Source organism: Cyrtonyx montezumae, unplaced genomic scaffold (genome assembly GCF_038088225.1).
Source record: "Cyrtonyx montezumae isolate F1298 unplaced genomic scaffold, pur_monq_1.0 scaffold_3, whole genome shotgun sequence".
NCBI lineage: Eukaryota > Metazoa > Chordata > Aves > Galliformes > Odontophoridae > Cyrtonyx > Cyrtonyx montezumae.
Genome location: NW_027072034.1, coordinates 113,690,622 through 113,707,109, shown reverse-complemented (window position 1 = coordinate 113,707,109; position 16,488 = coordinate 113,690,622). Strand labels below are relative to the sequence as shown.

Below are 16,488 nucleotides of genomic sequence, written 5' to 3'. Positions count from 1 at the left end.
TAAGGTACATCTCAAAAGCATCAATTTAACATTGTTTGAAATGTCAAAAATTTTACTGCTCCTAACTACACAAGAAGGTAAAATGTACCCTGCACAAGTGATAATTATCTTGGCTGGTTTCTAATATTAACAACAGTCTGCAAGCCTAATTATATGGATGGGCACAATGACTAAGAACCACTCTCAACCTTTCATGGTCAGCAGTTCACTCTATTGGTCAGGTGTTCTGAGCAAGAGGTAGAAACGTGGTCCTTGGTCTGAACAGCCTCCTAGTTAATTATTCAGTTAGATGACAATGCATTTGGGATTTTGCATTTAAGAGCAATCATATTTTTTCTCTTAATGGACATTTTATTGACTGGATTAGATTCAGGATGAATAAAATGTCCAAAGAACTGGATTAGGAGAAGGAAAGCAGCAGCACAGAATGAACACGATGCTAAGATTAACAGGAGCCTTTTTTAAAAAACAAAAACAAAACCAGAAACAAAAACAAACAAACCACAATGTACGTTAATGCAATGATTTCACCTAAAGGTCAGCTGCAGCTCATTCCTCTAGTACTATCATTTCAATTCTAACAGAAGAGAGACAGGACTTAGTTCACAACAGAGATATAGCAATGCATTAGTTTAAAGGGAAAATGTATGCAGAGCTTTTTAACATGCCCATAGCCAAAGTGGTGAAACACGGTTTGGATAGGCTGACTATAAGCTGAGTGGAAATTAAGTGGGACTCCAGCACATTCAGGAGATGGTCAGTTACAAATAGCATTTCACAAGAGTTGATACTGTTTAAAAAGTGAGCTGGAGATGAGAACAAACGCACCTTCAGCAAATTCACACATGACACCAAATTGGAGGCAGTGGTCAATATCTTGGAAAAAGGCTGGTATTCAGAGGGACCTTGACAGGAAGTATGTAAAGGCTAAGCTAAATTTCATGAAATTCAACAAAACTTCCTGGATGGATAGCATGGGTGGGAGGCTAAGAGGTTAGAAGCTCTGCAGAAGTCCCAGGAGTCCTGGTGGATAGCAAGTTGAAGAGCCACTAGTGAGATCTTGTAGCAAAGGTTCCTTTCTGATCCAAATTGTCTGTGATTCTACAATCCTACTCAGGAAAGCTTCTCTTTTCATCACCACTGCTAAGGCCTTGGGAACAACCTGTTTGCATAGCGTACTGCAGTGCTCCTGTCCTCCCCTAAGCCTGCCCTAACAAAAACAGATGGAAAAGGGATGGTTGAAGACCTACAGCAAGAAAAATTAAAGCCAAAATGTGGCTGAACATAGAGACAGAGGAAGAACAAGGATGGAAAGAAACAAATACACTGCTGCTTCTGAGATTTTATTGTTAACTCAATTGTGCATTCATTTTTCTTGGAACACCTGCAACTCAAGCAGTATGAAGTCTCTTGTTTTCCTCACATACTGAAGATTTTTTTTTTAAAGTAAAGGTTTGTCCTGAAGCTAGCTTGCTTAATCACTACAATGGTTAAAGTATAGTAATTTCTGTAGCCTGCAGCAGATAAGAATGTGATCTTTCTACAACCACATTTCAGTGTTTTCTGTTGGCACTCTCTATATATGGGCGTAGAAAGATATCTTAGTTAACTCTGCTACTTCTGTGACAAGCACTACACTACCCAGTAAACATCCCAAGTCAGAGTCCAGCTGTAATGCCTCTTTGGCTAAAACCTTTGTTTCAGTATCTACAGAACAGTCTTTACACAATTTTATGAGAAAGTGAACTTGCACTTCAGAAGAAAATTACTGGCTTTACTAGTACTATGCATCTGTCTGGGGTTCTCCCACTATATAACATTAGACTTTGTTCTTAGTTTAGGCTCCTCTACTAAGCTTTTATGTGCCAATCTTACATCTAAATTTAATCAGCTGATGATGGTCTCTCTACAATAGAGAGGGCATTTCAGAGTGCTGGACAACATAGTTGCTCATCAGGCTATGTATGTTCACATAAACAATTGTCTCTACCAAGCTAAAAGTACCATATTTCAAAATCATTCTTTAAATGAGTAGTTCGTGATAATACATATACATGACAGATTTATGTACATTACATGGAAATATACATTATGAATTCAGGTCAGACAAGTAAAATGCCCCAAACTCAGATGATTTAATCAACTAAAAAGGATATATTTTTTACTTATTTCAGTATAATGGAAACTATAATCTGCTATAGACTGAATGCTGTTGTTTCTTTATCATAGGTTTCTTAGGAGACAAAAGTTGTCACTGTTTCAAACAGTGTTTTTAAAAAAGGGCCTGATAGAATCAATTGCCAAGAAGCAGAGGATGTATCTCAGAGAATGTAATGAACAGAAGACTAATTCAATCACAGCAACGCCACTATTACGTGGGTAGGCCTCTCAAACAAGAGGCACCATTTTCAAAATCAAATACATATTGACCAACATTTCAGAAATGTCAAGCCTGCTGTAAACAAGTTTTCAGTACATCACATGCTTTAGAAACTGTTAGAAAGACTGAAAAGGAAGCTATTCTTTGAAGGCAGTCAGCTTTTAGACAGCACATTTTTTTAAGTGTAAGCTACAGACTATAGACAGCAACAGTGAGGATGTGGTCTTCAAAATGAGAATATCATTCTCACCATTGACAGAAAAAGACGAGGTTTCCTCTTGCACCTAGCAGCAATAATATGTTGTCACTTCCTAAACTACCACCTGTATAATCTGATAACGGTACATCAAATGCATTTTTGTGCATTGTAAAGCATATGCATACAGGCATGCTTTGTACTGATAACAACACTTGCTAAATGAACTCACAGTATCTTAAAGAAGGAATAATCTAATAAAAAAACGGATACAGTATGAATGTGAGTCGGTGGAGAATGTTACTTTATTGCCTCGACCATACTGCTGGAATGATTTTTTCCTTTTTTTCTTTCTATTTTTTTAAACATTAAAATGTATTTTGCATCTGTTTTCAAAGGCTTCTGTATTTAGAATCAAATCTAATTATATCAGATCCTGAATTACTGGGACAAGGTATGGATATAGGAGGTAGGAATAATGAAATGGTTTTAGAGAGAGCACGGCTAAACTAAGTCAGGTCCTGATGGCAAGCACTTAAAATTTCAGTAACCCATGAGTTCCTGACTTGTTCATTCACTAAGGTAATTTGGAAAAATCTCATCCCTTAAACAACCACTACATTCCTGACTGCACCACATGGCAAAAAGGACAAATTTTAGTCAGAATTTATGGAACATAATTTGCAAATCACTGCCATATTCATGTGATTCTCACAGAATTCCGACATTCCGGTAACAGATATACCCAGAATTAGGCAATTACAACTATAAAAGCATTAATAGTGAGGTGTTTCAGGAAAATAATAGTCATTAATTAAAAGTGCTCAGTAATTTCTACGTTCAGACCTGCTTTTCATTGCTTTACTAGTCCTTTGCTTTCTGCACTGAAGATGTACAATATCGCCAAGAATCAGTGTAAGATGTGATCTCATCTAATCTCATACAAACAATCTGCCCTACTCTTGTCTTTCTTCTTTGTAGTTGTTAAATATTATGCAAAAAATGACATAACAAATGCTTCCCACTTCCATGTCATCCTTCATAGGTTCTTTCTTCAGGCTAACAACTAAGGAAAGATTCATTCTAGCTTTCTTCCAGTCATTACAAACATGGAAGCAATAATGCACATGTAGGCAGGTAATTGTTAGGTGCTAGCCATTGCCTTCTGTTCTCAATCCACAAATTTGGTAATGCGACATCCCTCAGCGTGGGAGCTATCTTCAGCTCAAGCTGTAAGTCTCCTCCTCACAGCACCTCGTAGTTCCACCAAGGCAGAGTATTTAGATGAGCCTCAAATCCTCAGGATGGGCTTCTGTGGTTCAGAAGTGTGAAATCCCTTGGGCTGAAGTTTTTGCAAAAACTCCCTGGTACCCTGATTTCAGAACTGGGCTGTCAGAGGATAAAGTGGCTCACATTCCTACGTAGTGATGTCTCTAATCAGTTCACGATTCAGAGCAAGATGAGACTTTCTGACTATGAGACAGAAAACGAGGAAACTTTAGATTTGAAAACTGCAAAAGAAGAGCTACATTTCCAATGTTAACTGAAACAATAATAGAGAAAACAGGTTCAGGCTGACGCTCTTTAGCTTTTCTGACAACCTACTCCTTCAGCCCTGCCCCAGCCTTTTAGGTGTTCGTCCTTTCCTCAGTTTACTGCTGCTCATCCTGTTCTGTTTTGGCAATAATTTTCATTGTGTCTATTCCAATAAGAACTTAACAAACCCACAGATGAAAGGGTCACTCTGAGAAATGGTTCTCATGCTGTGGCATGATAGAAAAGGAATTCTGAGCTATCTCAATAATAGTGGACATTTTTGTCAAGAGACTAAATTCTCACAGGTCTTGAAAACTGCTCTGAATACACTGTCTCATACAATTTAGTCTGATCTTTCCATCTGAGAGGCTCAGGGTGCAATTCTCAACTGCCATAAATTGGCCCTGCTGCAGAGAGGCAGGGAAGCCAGGGGTGATGTATGCCAGCTGGGGAAGTGGCTTGAAATCATGACAACTGAGTTGCAAGAAACTGCTATTAAAAGCTGTGCTCCCCCCATGATGGAAAGTATAATGCGGACAAAGCACTGAAAGCTTTTATGTTGAGAATTTCTTTGACAAGGTATTTTTCTGAGGACTAAGATGACTGCTACTCCAGAAATGAACATCAAGCCATATAGAGCAATTCTGGAGCTGTCAGTTTAACATCTGTAAAGACAAAAATCCTCCTACAGCTCAGGCAATACTATCGGAAGCACAGTACAGTCAGTGAAAGACAATATAGATTACACAGAGAGAAGAGTTTGATTTAACTCTTGAATATGAATGAATATTCTTACTGTATAATGAATGGTCTTACTGTAAGACAATTCCAGTGTAGTCAACAAAATAGAGTGGATGTCATATAAAAAGTATTTGATTAAGTAGCTTATTGAGTTTCAATCAGTGAAGTACAAGAAAAAACCCTGTATTTTGTTGTAGAGAAGGAACAGTATTTATAGGGTCTGGAGCACAAGTCTTTTGGGGAGTGGCTGAGGGAAGTGGGATTGTTCAGTCTGGTGCAGGGGAGAGCTTACTGCTCTCTACAATGACCTGAAAGGAGACTGTAGTGAGGTGGAGGTTGGCCTCTTCTGCCAGGTAACAGCAACAGGATGAGAGATGATGGCCTCAAGTTGTGTCAGGGGAGGTTTAGGTTGGATATTAGGAAAAATTCCTTCTCAGAAAGAGTGGTGCTGCACTGGCACAGGCTGTGCAGGGAGGTGGTGGAGTGCCTGGAGGTGCCCAAGAACCGTGTGGATATAGCACTGAGGGATGTGGTCAGTGGGCACAGTGGGGATGGGCTGACGGTTGGACTAGGTGATATTAGTGGTCTTTTCCAACCTTAATGATTCTATGAGTCTATGATTCTAAAATGGCTCAAGAAAGTGAATACTATCCTAGATAAATAACATTTTAAACACAAATTTTGTTGTCTGTGAACTGACCTTTGAGTTTGGCCTGTTTTTTCTAAAATAGCATTATCATGGACTGAAGTAGATGTGCAAATGTGGAACAGTGATAAAAACCAACTAGCCAAAAAGCTTTCCTTAAAAATCTGTATTGGGTGCTTGGAGATCTGGCCTGGGAACAGAGGAACAAGAGAATGCACATGCTTACTGGGTTTAGAGAGCTGGTGGAGAAGGAACAAAACACCGTTAGCTTTAATGTACCTCCCTTCCAGGACTCCCAGGCCGTATATTGTCCAAAGTGGCACCAGCACAGAAAAGCAGAAGTGAGTGATAAACTATTTACTTTAGGAACAAGGAGGAAGCAGTGGAAGAGTTTTGACTATGAGAGATGCTCCTGCATCAAATGTGCCAGGGTTGGGTCAAGCTGAAAAGGTTCACATAAAAATTTATTTTCCTTTGAACTGTAATAAACATTCTCACAAGAGCAAAGTCTGTCTGATGGCTCATCCATCTCCACTTACCTCATTAAATAATCAAAATTTCAGGGGCCCTTTCACTGTTCACAAGCATGACTCTGTGCACCTGAATCTCTAAGTCATCCCCATTTGGGCCCACTGCCTTTTTTGAGTATTTTGCTAAAAGTTACTGACCCTCTTCACACACCTCCCTTTAGTTTTCTGTATATTCCTTGGCCACAGTGTTGTCTTCAGTGTCAATTATTTCAATTTGCTGAACACATCAAACTGGAGCCTCAAACTCCAGTCTCTTCTACCTTGAGAGATTTATACCTCTAATCTCTGCTAGATTACTGAGGCAAAAAATGAATTCAATTAAAAAAAATTATAGTAAATGATACTGATTCTGTCAGTAACACCACTTGCTACCGCTCATAAATTGCACTGTTTCCCTCAGTGACTTTTTGTTCCATGTACTTGAAAAAATGTCATTCCACCTATTACAATCACCTGCCAATTATATAACTACACGTGAATTGTCTGGAGAACAAAACTGCAAGATGACTAAAATCATGTGCAGGATTACGTATGGCCTGGTAACTCTATTTACACACAATGCAAATTAAAACACACAATATGTGTGAAAGACTACTGACATTCAATTACTTTTGCCTCTAGAGGGAGAATTCTGTGATATGCAGACATCAGATCAGTAAGTTAATATAACCTAAAGCTTTACAGAATTTATATTTGAATAATTGCATTTCAGATACTACATAGTGTACATTTCTGGCTCAGCCTAATGGAATATGGATATGCCACATTTCTCTCTGACAACATTAAAATGGCAGCACGGAAAAAGTGAAAATGCATCAGAAAGAAAGGAACTGCACGAGGTGGGCATCTCTCAGTAGAGCAAAAGATACTGCTTTGTGGTGTAACACTGAACATCTGACATTGACTCGTTTGGTTCTGTATAACAGAAGCTTTCAGATTCCAGGGCCAATCCATGAAATCCTCTGTCTCACATGTTTGGAGAGTGGGGGCAGCCCAAACTTTCATGTATGCTGTCTGCTTTGGCAAGCAAAGAACCAGGAAACAAACAACCTCTGCCAAAATCTTATATCCCTATCCACCTGTGTTCTGTCAGGTTATGCTAGAACATTTTCACTGAAGAGAAATGCCTTGCAAAGGCTGAAATACCAATTCACAAAAATGGGTATGATTCCCTCAAATATCCAAACGATATAGAAATACAGATGACCCAGCTACGACTGCATGCAATTTTTTTTTTCCAGTAAGTCTGTTTAATTCAATCCAATATATTTCTGCAAAGCAAAACCACTATTATGGTAAATCATTTTCTGATAGTGCAGGGATATTTAAATGGACTCATCTTTTCTAAATAGAGGCTTCACCATCTGTTCTGCCCTTTTATTACAAATGAAGGGGGGACCTAACTCTCTACATCAGCACGTAAAGCCGAGCATCAAAATGATTTAGATGTATGTCTGTGTTCTTTATGCACCTGGTATGTTTTCTCACATACCAAACACAAATCAGTGAGAAGACCTGTCTCTTGTAAACTAACACATTCGCTGATCTAGTGCCTTTATTCCTTTTTCATGGCACCAGAAATTGATGGCCGGTATTTTGCATTTTATTAGGACAATTATGACCCTGTTGCCATCCTGCAGGAGTTATATCTTTATTGGGTTGACATTTTGTGATACCATTTACCTCTCTATAGAAAACGAGGCCTCATTCTTGTTCTTTCTGTCTTGCTGGGACTACATATGCTTCATCACAGACAGAAATGTTGCAGAAATGCTGAGGATGTGCCAGACAGCTGAAAAGCTGTCCTTTCCCCAAGTATGCCATACAATATCCCTAAAGATCATTTAGAGAGGAAACATATTCCCCTCAGCATAGCACACAAGCAGAAAATCCAAAATGCATCACACTGCATCATTTTTACTGCTTTAAATGGCAAATTCTGCAGTAGGTTATGAAGGGAGATATGAGTAACCACATCTCACGCTCTGCACCAGGTGATTCCATGTGCAACACAGATGTTAAGTCAAAGAAAACCCTCAGGGAGTACCTGTGTTGTAGCCCCTCCCAAGTGCAGGCCAGGGTCGATGGTTCTTCCAAAGGTTGCCCAAATACCAGTCACTCTGGTTCTCCACCAAGCCAAGAACCTGCTGCCCTGGAAATGAGCACATTGCAAGGGGATCATTAGACAAAAGTCAATCAGTCAATGGCAGACACACACAAAACCTGAAGAGGGACAGGCAGTGGCAACAGCAGACAGCAGTTCTGAAGCTGCCTTCCTTTCATGCATTAGGAAGATGCCTGCTTATATAACAGAAAACAATCCTGGCACAGCAAACTCAGCACGGCTCATTTCTTTCCTTCTCCCCTGGCTAGTCTGAGTAATTAAACACTGTGGGAACCTTTGTCATGCTGACAAAAATATATCACCCAGACAAATATGAATGCTGCTTGATTTTGGAACACAATGATGGAGAATCCTCCCAGTGAGAAGTAAGTGTTGGTAAAACGATCATCTAATATGAAGATCTGTTTATACTCTGATGGAAATAATATAATAGAAGAACAAGGCTCAATATAACAAATTACTCTCTTCCCCATGCTCTCCCCGCCTAGTTCCAGGCTTTTTTTTTTTTCCAGTTACAATAGAGATTCCGTTAGCTCAGGAAAAAATTGGATTCTAAGGGTTTACCTACGTAAGTTGCACTGCTTTAATTTAAGAGATTAATTTAAAAGTCATTTAGGTAAGCCTATGTGGAATGCTGCATAAGAGTTATGATTTCGGTTTTAAATGGGCTTATTTTGGTTCAGCTTACATTGATTAGCAGCTGGCTTCAGCTCGAGTAAAACGTGCTTTAAATCAAATGTGTCTAGAAGGTTTGCACTGCTTAAAAATCAACTGAAAAGTGAATGTTTGTATAGATAAGGACTTAATTATCTATTCTGAAATGTGCTGCATAAAATGTAAATAAGACAAGTGATTGAAATGATGCTCTGGTGATGGAGGACAGAGGGAAGGGGAAAACTGTATTTGGATCTAGTTAAAGGAAGGAAGTGGAATTGTGAATTGGTGGAAGAACCCACGCAGTGAGGGCACCATGACTGAGACTGAAAATGGTTTTGCAACCTTTTTAGAAAGCAATTAAACATCACGTGTGAAAGTAACATTTTCAAATCCCAGCTATGCTCACAAAACTGAGTGCATGGTCACAGCAGCATGTTGAAAGCAGTAGCTTACCAACCAATCTATGTTGCCTATGTAGTACCATAGCCTCATCATAAAAAATTCAGTATGGTCCAAGACAAGACTGGGTTGAGATGTAAGGCATACAGACAGATTCAATTTTATAAGCAGCTGGAAAGACATCGGCATAGGCTAGGTGATTGGGATAAGTCTCCTGTGGCACCTAATGCAGTGGAATGTCAGTAAGCCTTGTGCATTTCAAATTCTGTTTCAGAGGAGCAGTAAGTGGACAGTGCATACAACAAATAAATGAAAACTGCACATTAGAAAAGCCTTCAAGGAATGAACGGAAATCAATCTAGAAATAACCTTGAGAGATTACCAGGCTCACTCTATACCACTGTTCAGGATAAATCTGCTCTATCTTAGTCATAACATACCAGCCCTTATTTTCTGATGCTGTCTCTTCTTTTTCAGTGTATATTTCATATTCCTTTTTTTCACATTAAACTCCTTCATAAGTTTTTTTTTAAGAAAGTGGAAAGTCTAGGGGAGAAGCTAAGGGATACCATACATTCTCACCCCAATGGTGCTACTTAAATCTGGTAATACTAAGAGAGTGCAATGTGTAAGAGAATGAGCTGAATTACAAATTAGAGACAGATATATCCAAAGCAGCTGACGCACAGAAGACATGTTCTTTCTCCATACAAAAAAAAAATAAAAAAAATGAAGCATCTCAGCTGTAGGACACACAGAACACGCTGAACACAAATAAGGCCCCATGAGCCATATACTGAAAGGAAATACGGAAGGGGTCTCGACTGGTTCATACAAATCTTAGCTAAAAATGTCTTAAGGGCACAATTTAAACAAACAGTTGTTGATGCCACGCTGGAAGGTTGCGTGCTTTTTATAACTACTCCCTTACAGATGAGGTAGAATAAACCAAAATAAGGAGTTATAATGGTTAGCAAAGGACGAGAAAAACAATAAAAAATGCAGGTGCTTCTGGGCTGCAATGGATTGGCACAGCTAGTAGGAAGAGACTGACCCTGCTCGTATTCTAACAGCACATTTCACAACTCAGCAGTCCACAGATCCTTTGCAGGATATCACCATTAACATCAAAAGAAATGTTAGAATTCTATTTGCAAGTGGCAGATACTGAACTTCCTTACCAGGGAGCAACAATCTGCTTTCATTATTTTAGCCCCATGCATTTCCCAACAAGTCAGACACCTCAGCCTTCAAACTGATGAATAATAAGAAATGAACAAACCTTGCTGCTTGTTAATGGTTTTGCTTTCCCACCTACCAGTTCAAAATCTCCGTTTTGACAATGTACCCCTGAAATACTTACTTGTCAGTTATTATTTATCATGATAAGATAAAAAGACTTAAGAAATTATATTCACACATATTTATAGTAGCTTTATGGTTTCCTTCCCTTTTCCCCTTTATTTTTGCAGACACCACAACAAATCCTGCTCTCAGTATTCCTGGAGTTTTGATATGGCACATGGATGAAGGCAGCAATTAACATCATGTGAGCTTTGGGGCTTAGATACACAGATCAGACATGACTTAATGCTGCATCAACTGAGCTGGAATAACTGCCTGCACATGCCCTTTTAGATTGCTATAAATACAAAATAAGATGTGATAGCTAACACTTTTACATTTGACTTTGCGAATCCATACATGTTCAGGTACTGTCCTAGGGCAGATGCTATATTGCTTGTCAGGCCCTTGTTAATCTAAAGATCTACTAGGCAGATGAAACTGATGAGCAAATATGCTTGCAGAAAGTTATGAAGAAACATTTCCTATTTTCTCTAGTTACATTCCTATTTTCTCTAGTCTAAAACAGTGTTGCTGTCTCTGCCAAAGAATATACATATTTTTGCCTTTACACCTCTGTGACCGACTTACAGCAGAAGCGTTCAGAAATACACAACTTTGGTTGCCTGGTTTGGTTGATGGTTCCAAACATTTTTTTGTTCTCAATCAATATAGCAAAGTGAAATTCAGAAATATACTCTGGGAAAAAGGTCCCAAAACTTTCTGATCTAAGGATATCAAAATAACCACTTCTAAATGTACAACCCCACTCATTCCAATATTATCATTGTGACAAATAATACAGATGTATATCTTATAAACTTAAAACATCCAAAACCCCCACAAAATCATGAAGTTTTGCCAAAGTGATGCATGGAAGAGATACTCTCCCCATTCCCATCTCGCCTCCAATCATACTACATTCGGAGTTCAGACTTCTGGAGGGTAAAGACTAACATTCCTCACCACCATGGCCTTTTGTAAAAAGGAAGCATAAAGGGGTTTCTTGAAGATTCCTCCAGCAAATGAGAACACGGTGGCTACCATAATAAATCTGAATTTTCAGCTGTCTGTTTCTTCTTCCTAAGAGTTATTATAATAAAATACCGTGACTAACAGCAAAAGCTCTGTCACTGTTTTCTGCTCTGGCCCTCCAGTTATGATTAAGTGCACTTCTCTCCCTCTCTGTTACTTCAGGCACAAGTTAGCTTATGAAAATGAAGCTGTCTTTCTTACTTATTCATACATCACCAACAACAGCCAGACAACAGAAAACAAGGCTATAGGAAAGAAGGGGACAGACTCTTTAGCAGGGTCTGTTGGGATAGGACAGGGGGAAATGATTTCAAACTGAAAGAGGGGAGATTTAGACCAGACATAAGGAAGATTTTTTTTATAATAAGGATGGTTGCCAGGGAGGTGGTGGATGCCCTGTCCGTCTCTATGATTCTGGCACAGGCATGGTGTGAAGATACTGAGCAGGCAGAATTACAGCCAGGTTGTCCCTTATGCAGCAGCACAGCCCAGCTTTGGGACCAGGCTCCTGTAGAGGCAGCTGCTTGGATGTGGCATTTTGTACAGTACCACTCCCTGACAGCTAGCTTGATGGGAAGTGCATCTCTCCTTACTAAAGCTTAGCTGTGGCTGGAAAGAGGTCTCCATGGAAAAAAAAAACCAGATACTTCTGAGACTGACAACTCAATGCCTTTGATTCAGTTTATACTTCATAGATTTCTGGTGGCTAACAGAGGGGAAAGTATGTTCCAGTAATTCAGGATTTGAAGGGGACTCAAGATTTCATTTCAGTTCCCAGTTCTGATACTGATTTCTTCGGTGACACTGCACGAGTCACATAACAGCCTCCTGCTCAGTTCTCCATTAATAATAACAGTGATAACAGTAATCCCTCTCTCACGTATCGCACGTATAAGCACTCTGAGGTAATAATATTTTATACTGAAAGCACAACAACAGCTGCATGCAACCAGGTTGAAGCACCACCGAGCACAGTACTGTGCCTTCAGCAGCAGTGAGGAGCACAGCACAGGGCAGCTGGATGGTGGCACTACTCTTACCTATATACATTTCCAGATTTTAAAGAATTCCACCTTCTGTAGAATCTTTGGTACTGTTGACCTTAAGCTCAGCTTTGGACTTCCGTTATTTTGCTACTACAAACAACAGTAATAATACTAAAAAATATAATAAGTATTACAACCACTTTCTACCACTCCTTTAGTTAAAATTTTTTTCCTTGTCTTAGTGACTACCGTGTCTTTCATGTGACTCCTCTGCAAGCATAGGAAGAGCAATGGATCTACTGTAGATATTCTGTCTGAGCTGCACCTTCTGTGTTCAGGACATTAGGTAGTTTCTAGAGCAGCATCTTAAAGGGATGGACTGGCTGGAGTGCCACCTTTGATCACCCACAACCAAAAGGTGAGGTGATGAGAAAGATACATTTCAGCACAGCTGGCTGTTACATTATCACGGTTTAGAGGCGTTTGGTAGAGGTCTTCAAAGGGCAAAGCAAGTGTAAAGTATTTTCAGTGTTTAAAAATACAAAAAACAAAGCAAATCCTGCACTGTGGAGGTTTTTAAAGCAGAACAGAGCAGAACACTGTTTTGCTACTTCTAAATACTTTGACGGTTGTGGTTTAGGTTGTTAGGAATTTAATACAGACATGAAGGCTGGAGCTGCAGCTAAGTACTACTACTGCAGCAATGCATGCCTTCAGCATAAGCTGAGAAAAAGAAAAAACAAAAAAACACAGAAGAAGCATTCAGTGAAATTTTAAGATTCAAGTCTGGCAGGAATCAGGAGAACTGCAATTAGTTCTCCCAAAATGGGACACAGACATAGAGAATAAAAAGGTATAAAGAGAGAAGAGGGGAAAAGGTACCTACTCCAAATTCTAGAACATTTTCAAATTGCCCAGTCTGATGATCATTGTCAGAACTAGTAGAATCTATAATAGTACAATGAAGCTGGGTTATTTTCAACCAGAGTTATTAATATCTTTTCCCTCTACTTCCCTTCTATATCCTTCTCCTGCTTTGCTTTATCCTTTAAACACCTGCATGACACCCTACTTTTCTGAAATGATCATTAGATCTGTGAGGATACACGCTTAGCTGGTATAAATCTGCATGTCTTCAGTGAAATTAGTGTAGTTATGCTGATTTATACCAGCTGAATGAGTTGCACTTGATGTTAGCCTTGCCTGAGTGATGGACCCTTCTTCTATGGCCTTCCAGACCCTGATCTCGCACCAGCTGATACAAAGGACGTGGCTTTTAAAATCTTCCACTTCTCCTGCCAGGTATCTCATCTGCCATCTCAGATCGCTGCAAAGCTCAGGCTTTTCATCTTCACTATTAACGCCCTGTGCAATTCTTGCTCTGTCTATATCAATTCATGTTTCTCCCTGTTTCCTCATTCACTTCTCTATTCTATTTGCATGTCCTCTTCCATCCCTGAAAAATGATAATACTCATTTCTCATAGAACAAACTCCCTGAGTTACTCCTGGAAACGTATCTCTTGCACAGTAACTCTCTGCACTTACCTCTAAAAAGTCTTCAGAAATTTTATCACAAATTCACATTAAAATATGCGCATTACATTTTCTGTGTGCACTGTAGACAGGTCTGCCTATCCCCAGAAATACAGGTTGAAATTTCCTCATATGCCTTTACAATGTAGGATACACAGTGCTTTTCTTCCACAGAACTGATTACTTTTACATCTACCGTGCATTTTTTCATACACATGCATACATACAACATACAAATGCATTGTATGTGCGTACACACATATATATACGTGCATACATGTATACATCTCATGGAATCATAGAATCCTGAGTTGGAAGTGACCCATAAGATGAGTCCAACTCCAGGCTCCACACAGCACCACCCAAAAGCCAAACCCTATGTCTGACAGCATTGCCCAGACGCTCCTTGAACTTTGGCAGTCGAGGCCGTGCCCACTGCCCTGTGCATCCTGCTCCATGCCCACCGCTCTGCAGTGCAGCCCCTGTCCCTAACCCCCAGCTGCCCCTCCCCTGACACAGCTCCATGCCGTGCCCTCGGGCCCTGTCGCTGTCACACAGAGCAGAGCTCAGCGCTGCCCCTCTGCTCCCTCTGAGAGCTGCAGCCGCCATCAGGGCTCCCCTCAGCTCCTCTGCTCTGTGCTGAGCAAATCCAGGGACCTCAGCTGCTCCTCATATATCTTGCACTCCAGACCCTTCACTATCTTTGTAGCCTTCCTTTGGGCACTCCCAAACACTCCCAAAATTACCTTTTTGTACTCTGCTTCCCCAAACTGCACACAGTATGCAAGGTGAGGCCACACCAGATTCTGTATATATATATATATATGTACAGGGAGAGGCAGCCTCTCTTAGCCCTAGAGCTTATCTTTTACACATCAAAAGGTGAAGTTCCAGGGAAATAACACCTCTCATGCAAGTTTACCTTTTTTTACTAGGCTTTCATCACCCACTTTCATCGAACATGCTGCCATTTCCCAACAGCCATTTGCTTTTCTCAGTGGACTGATTTCTCATCGAGAGAACTGTGTGGGCACGATTTGGTTGAGGAACTCAGTGAAGGTACAGCAGGACTGGCCCAGGAGAGGAGAGCGTAGTTTTAAGACAGTAACACTTTGGATAGCACATGGGTGACGGGAATGAAAGGAATTAGACAAAGGAATAATGGCACTGCCAGTGCTGGGACAAAAATCTAAGGCAATGGTATCAGCTGCCTTCTGAATGTAATCAGAGGTGGTGATGTGGTCAGGGCTACAGAAGTTATAGCAACTTAGGACAGAGAAGAATAACTCGGCAAGAGTCTCTTCAGAAGGATACACGACAAGTGTTGTGTAGGTGGTGGGAGGGAGGATTCAAAAGGCAAAATCATACACAAACGGTGATCAAGAGGATGAAGTATACAGAATTGGATTGAGAAAGGTTGGAGTAAAGAGCTAAATCTGTGATTCATCTTCATAAGGAAAGATGAAAGACTGAAATCAATTGAAAGATGAGAATATATTAGGTTTCTGCTCATCTCTACTCCAAAGAAGTTGTTAGAAAACAAAGAGGACAGTGAAGAGTTCAGCAAACTACAGCAAAGCTAGGAAATCTGTCACTAATGTTTGCAGTACTAACATCTGCAGAATTTCTGGGAAGTGGATTCTCAGCACAATAGAGTGTGGAGAAAACCATTCACTTTGGAATAACGCTTTTTGAGGTTTGGCAATTACAAGGCCTTGTGCGCACATGACTTTGGGGCTCTTATGCTAACAAAAACTTAGAAATATTTCAAAGGTGTTAGAATTTGGACACATGCAGAAATTTCTGGGTTTATTTTCTACCTGTCCAGAAAGGATATGCCCAAAATATTGCCAGAAACGGTGCTCCAGCATGGAGTTTTGAGTTTGTGGTTGTGCCCAATCACAGAAATAGCTGTGAAATTAAGCTTGTCAATAAGAGATGCCCAAACCAGCTTCACGTGCTTCTGATCTTATCCTTCTCCACCTCAATGACCTTCTGTGTCACTGGTAATGGTGCAGAATGTCCCAGCAGCAGCAATGCCATCTAATTAATAGCAATAGTAGACTTGACATGAACCCTCTCTTAGTTGATGAGTATTCTCTCCTAACCAGGTTGTTGGAGGTCAAGGTCTGCAACTGCTGCTCTGACTACACACTTTACTTTTTATTCACACCAATGGCAGCTTGAAGATTGTCCCTTTACTGCTTTTCCCTTTACTGCTTTTCCCCTGTCATGGTCTCCCTTTTAATTTTGAATTCATTCAGTATGAAACCCTACATTTTTATAAAAGAGAAAATTTCTTCCTCTGAATGCAGCAAAATGTCCTTATGAACAATGTCAATTCCAACCCACTAGTTCTAATATTCAGGCACAGGTCT

At 40.0% G+C, this 16,488-nt stretch overlaps 1 protein-coding gene across 1 annotated transcript in view; it reads right to left on the bottom strand.

Annotated features, from left to right (window-relative positions):
* Positions 1-16,488, bottom strand: part of LARGE1 (LARGE xylosyl- and glucuronyltransferase 1) — a 279,675-nt gene that overhangs the window by 58,464 nt on the left and 204,723 nt on the right. The window contains exon 7 of the mRNA XM_065743076.1: positions 8,077-8,181. Coding sequence (XP_065599148.1) covers positions 8,077-8,181 — 105 coding nt within the window. The remainder of the gene's footprint in view (positions 1-8,076; positions 8,182-16,488) is intronic.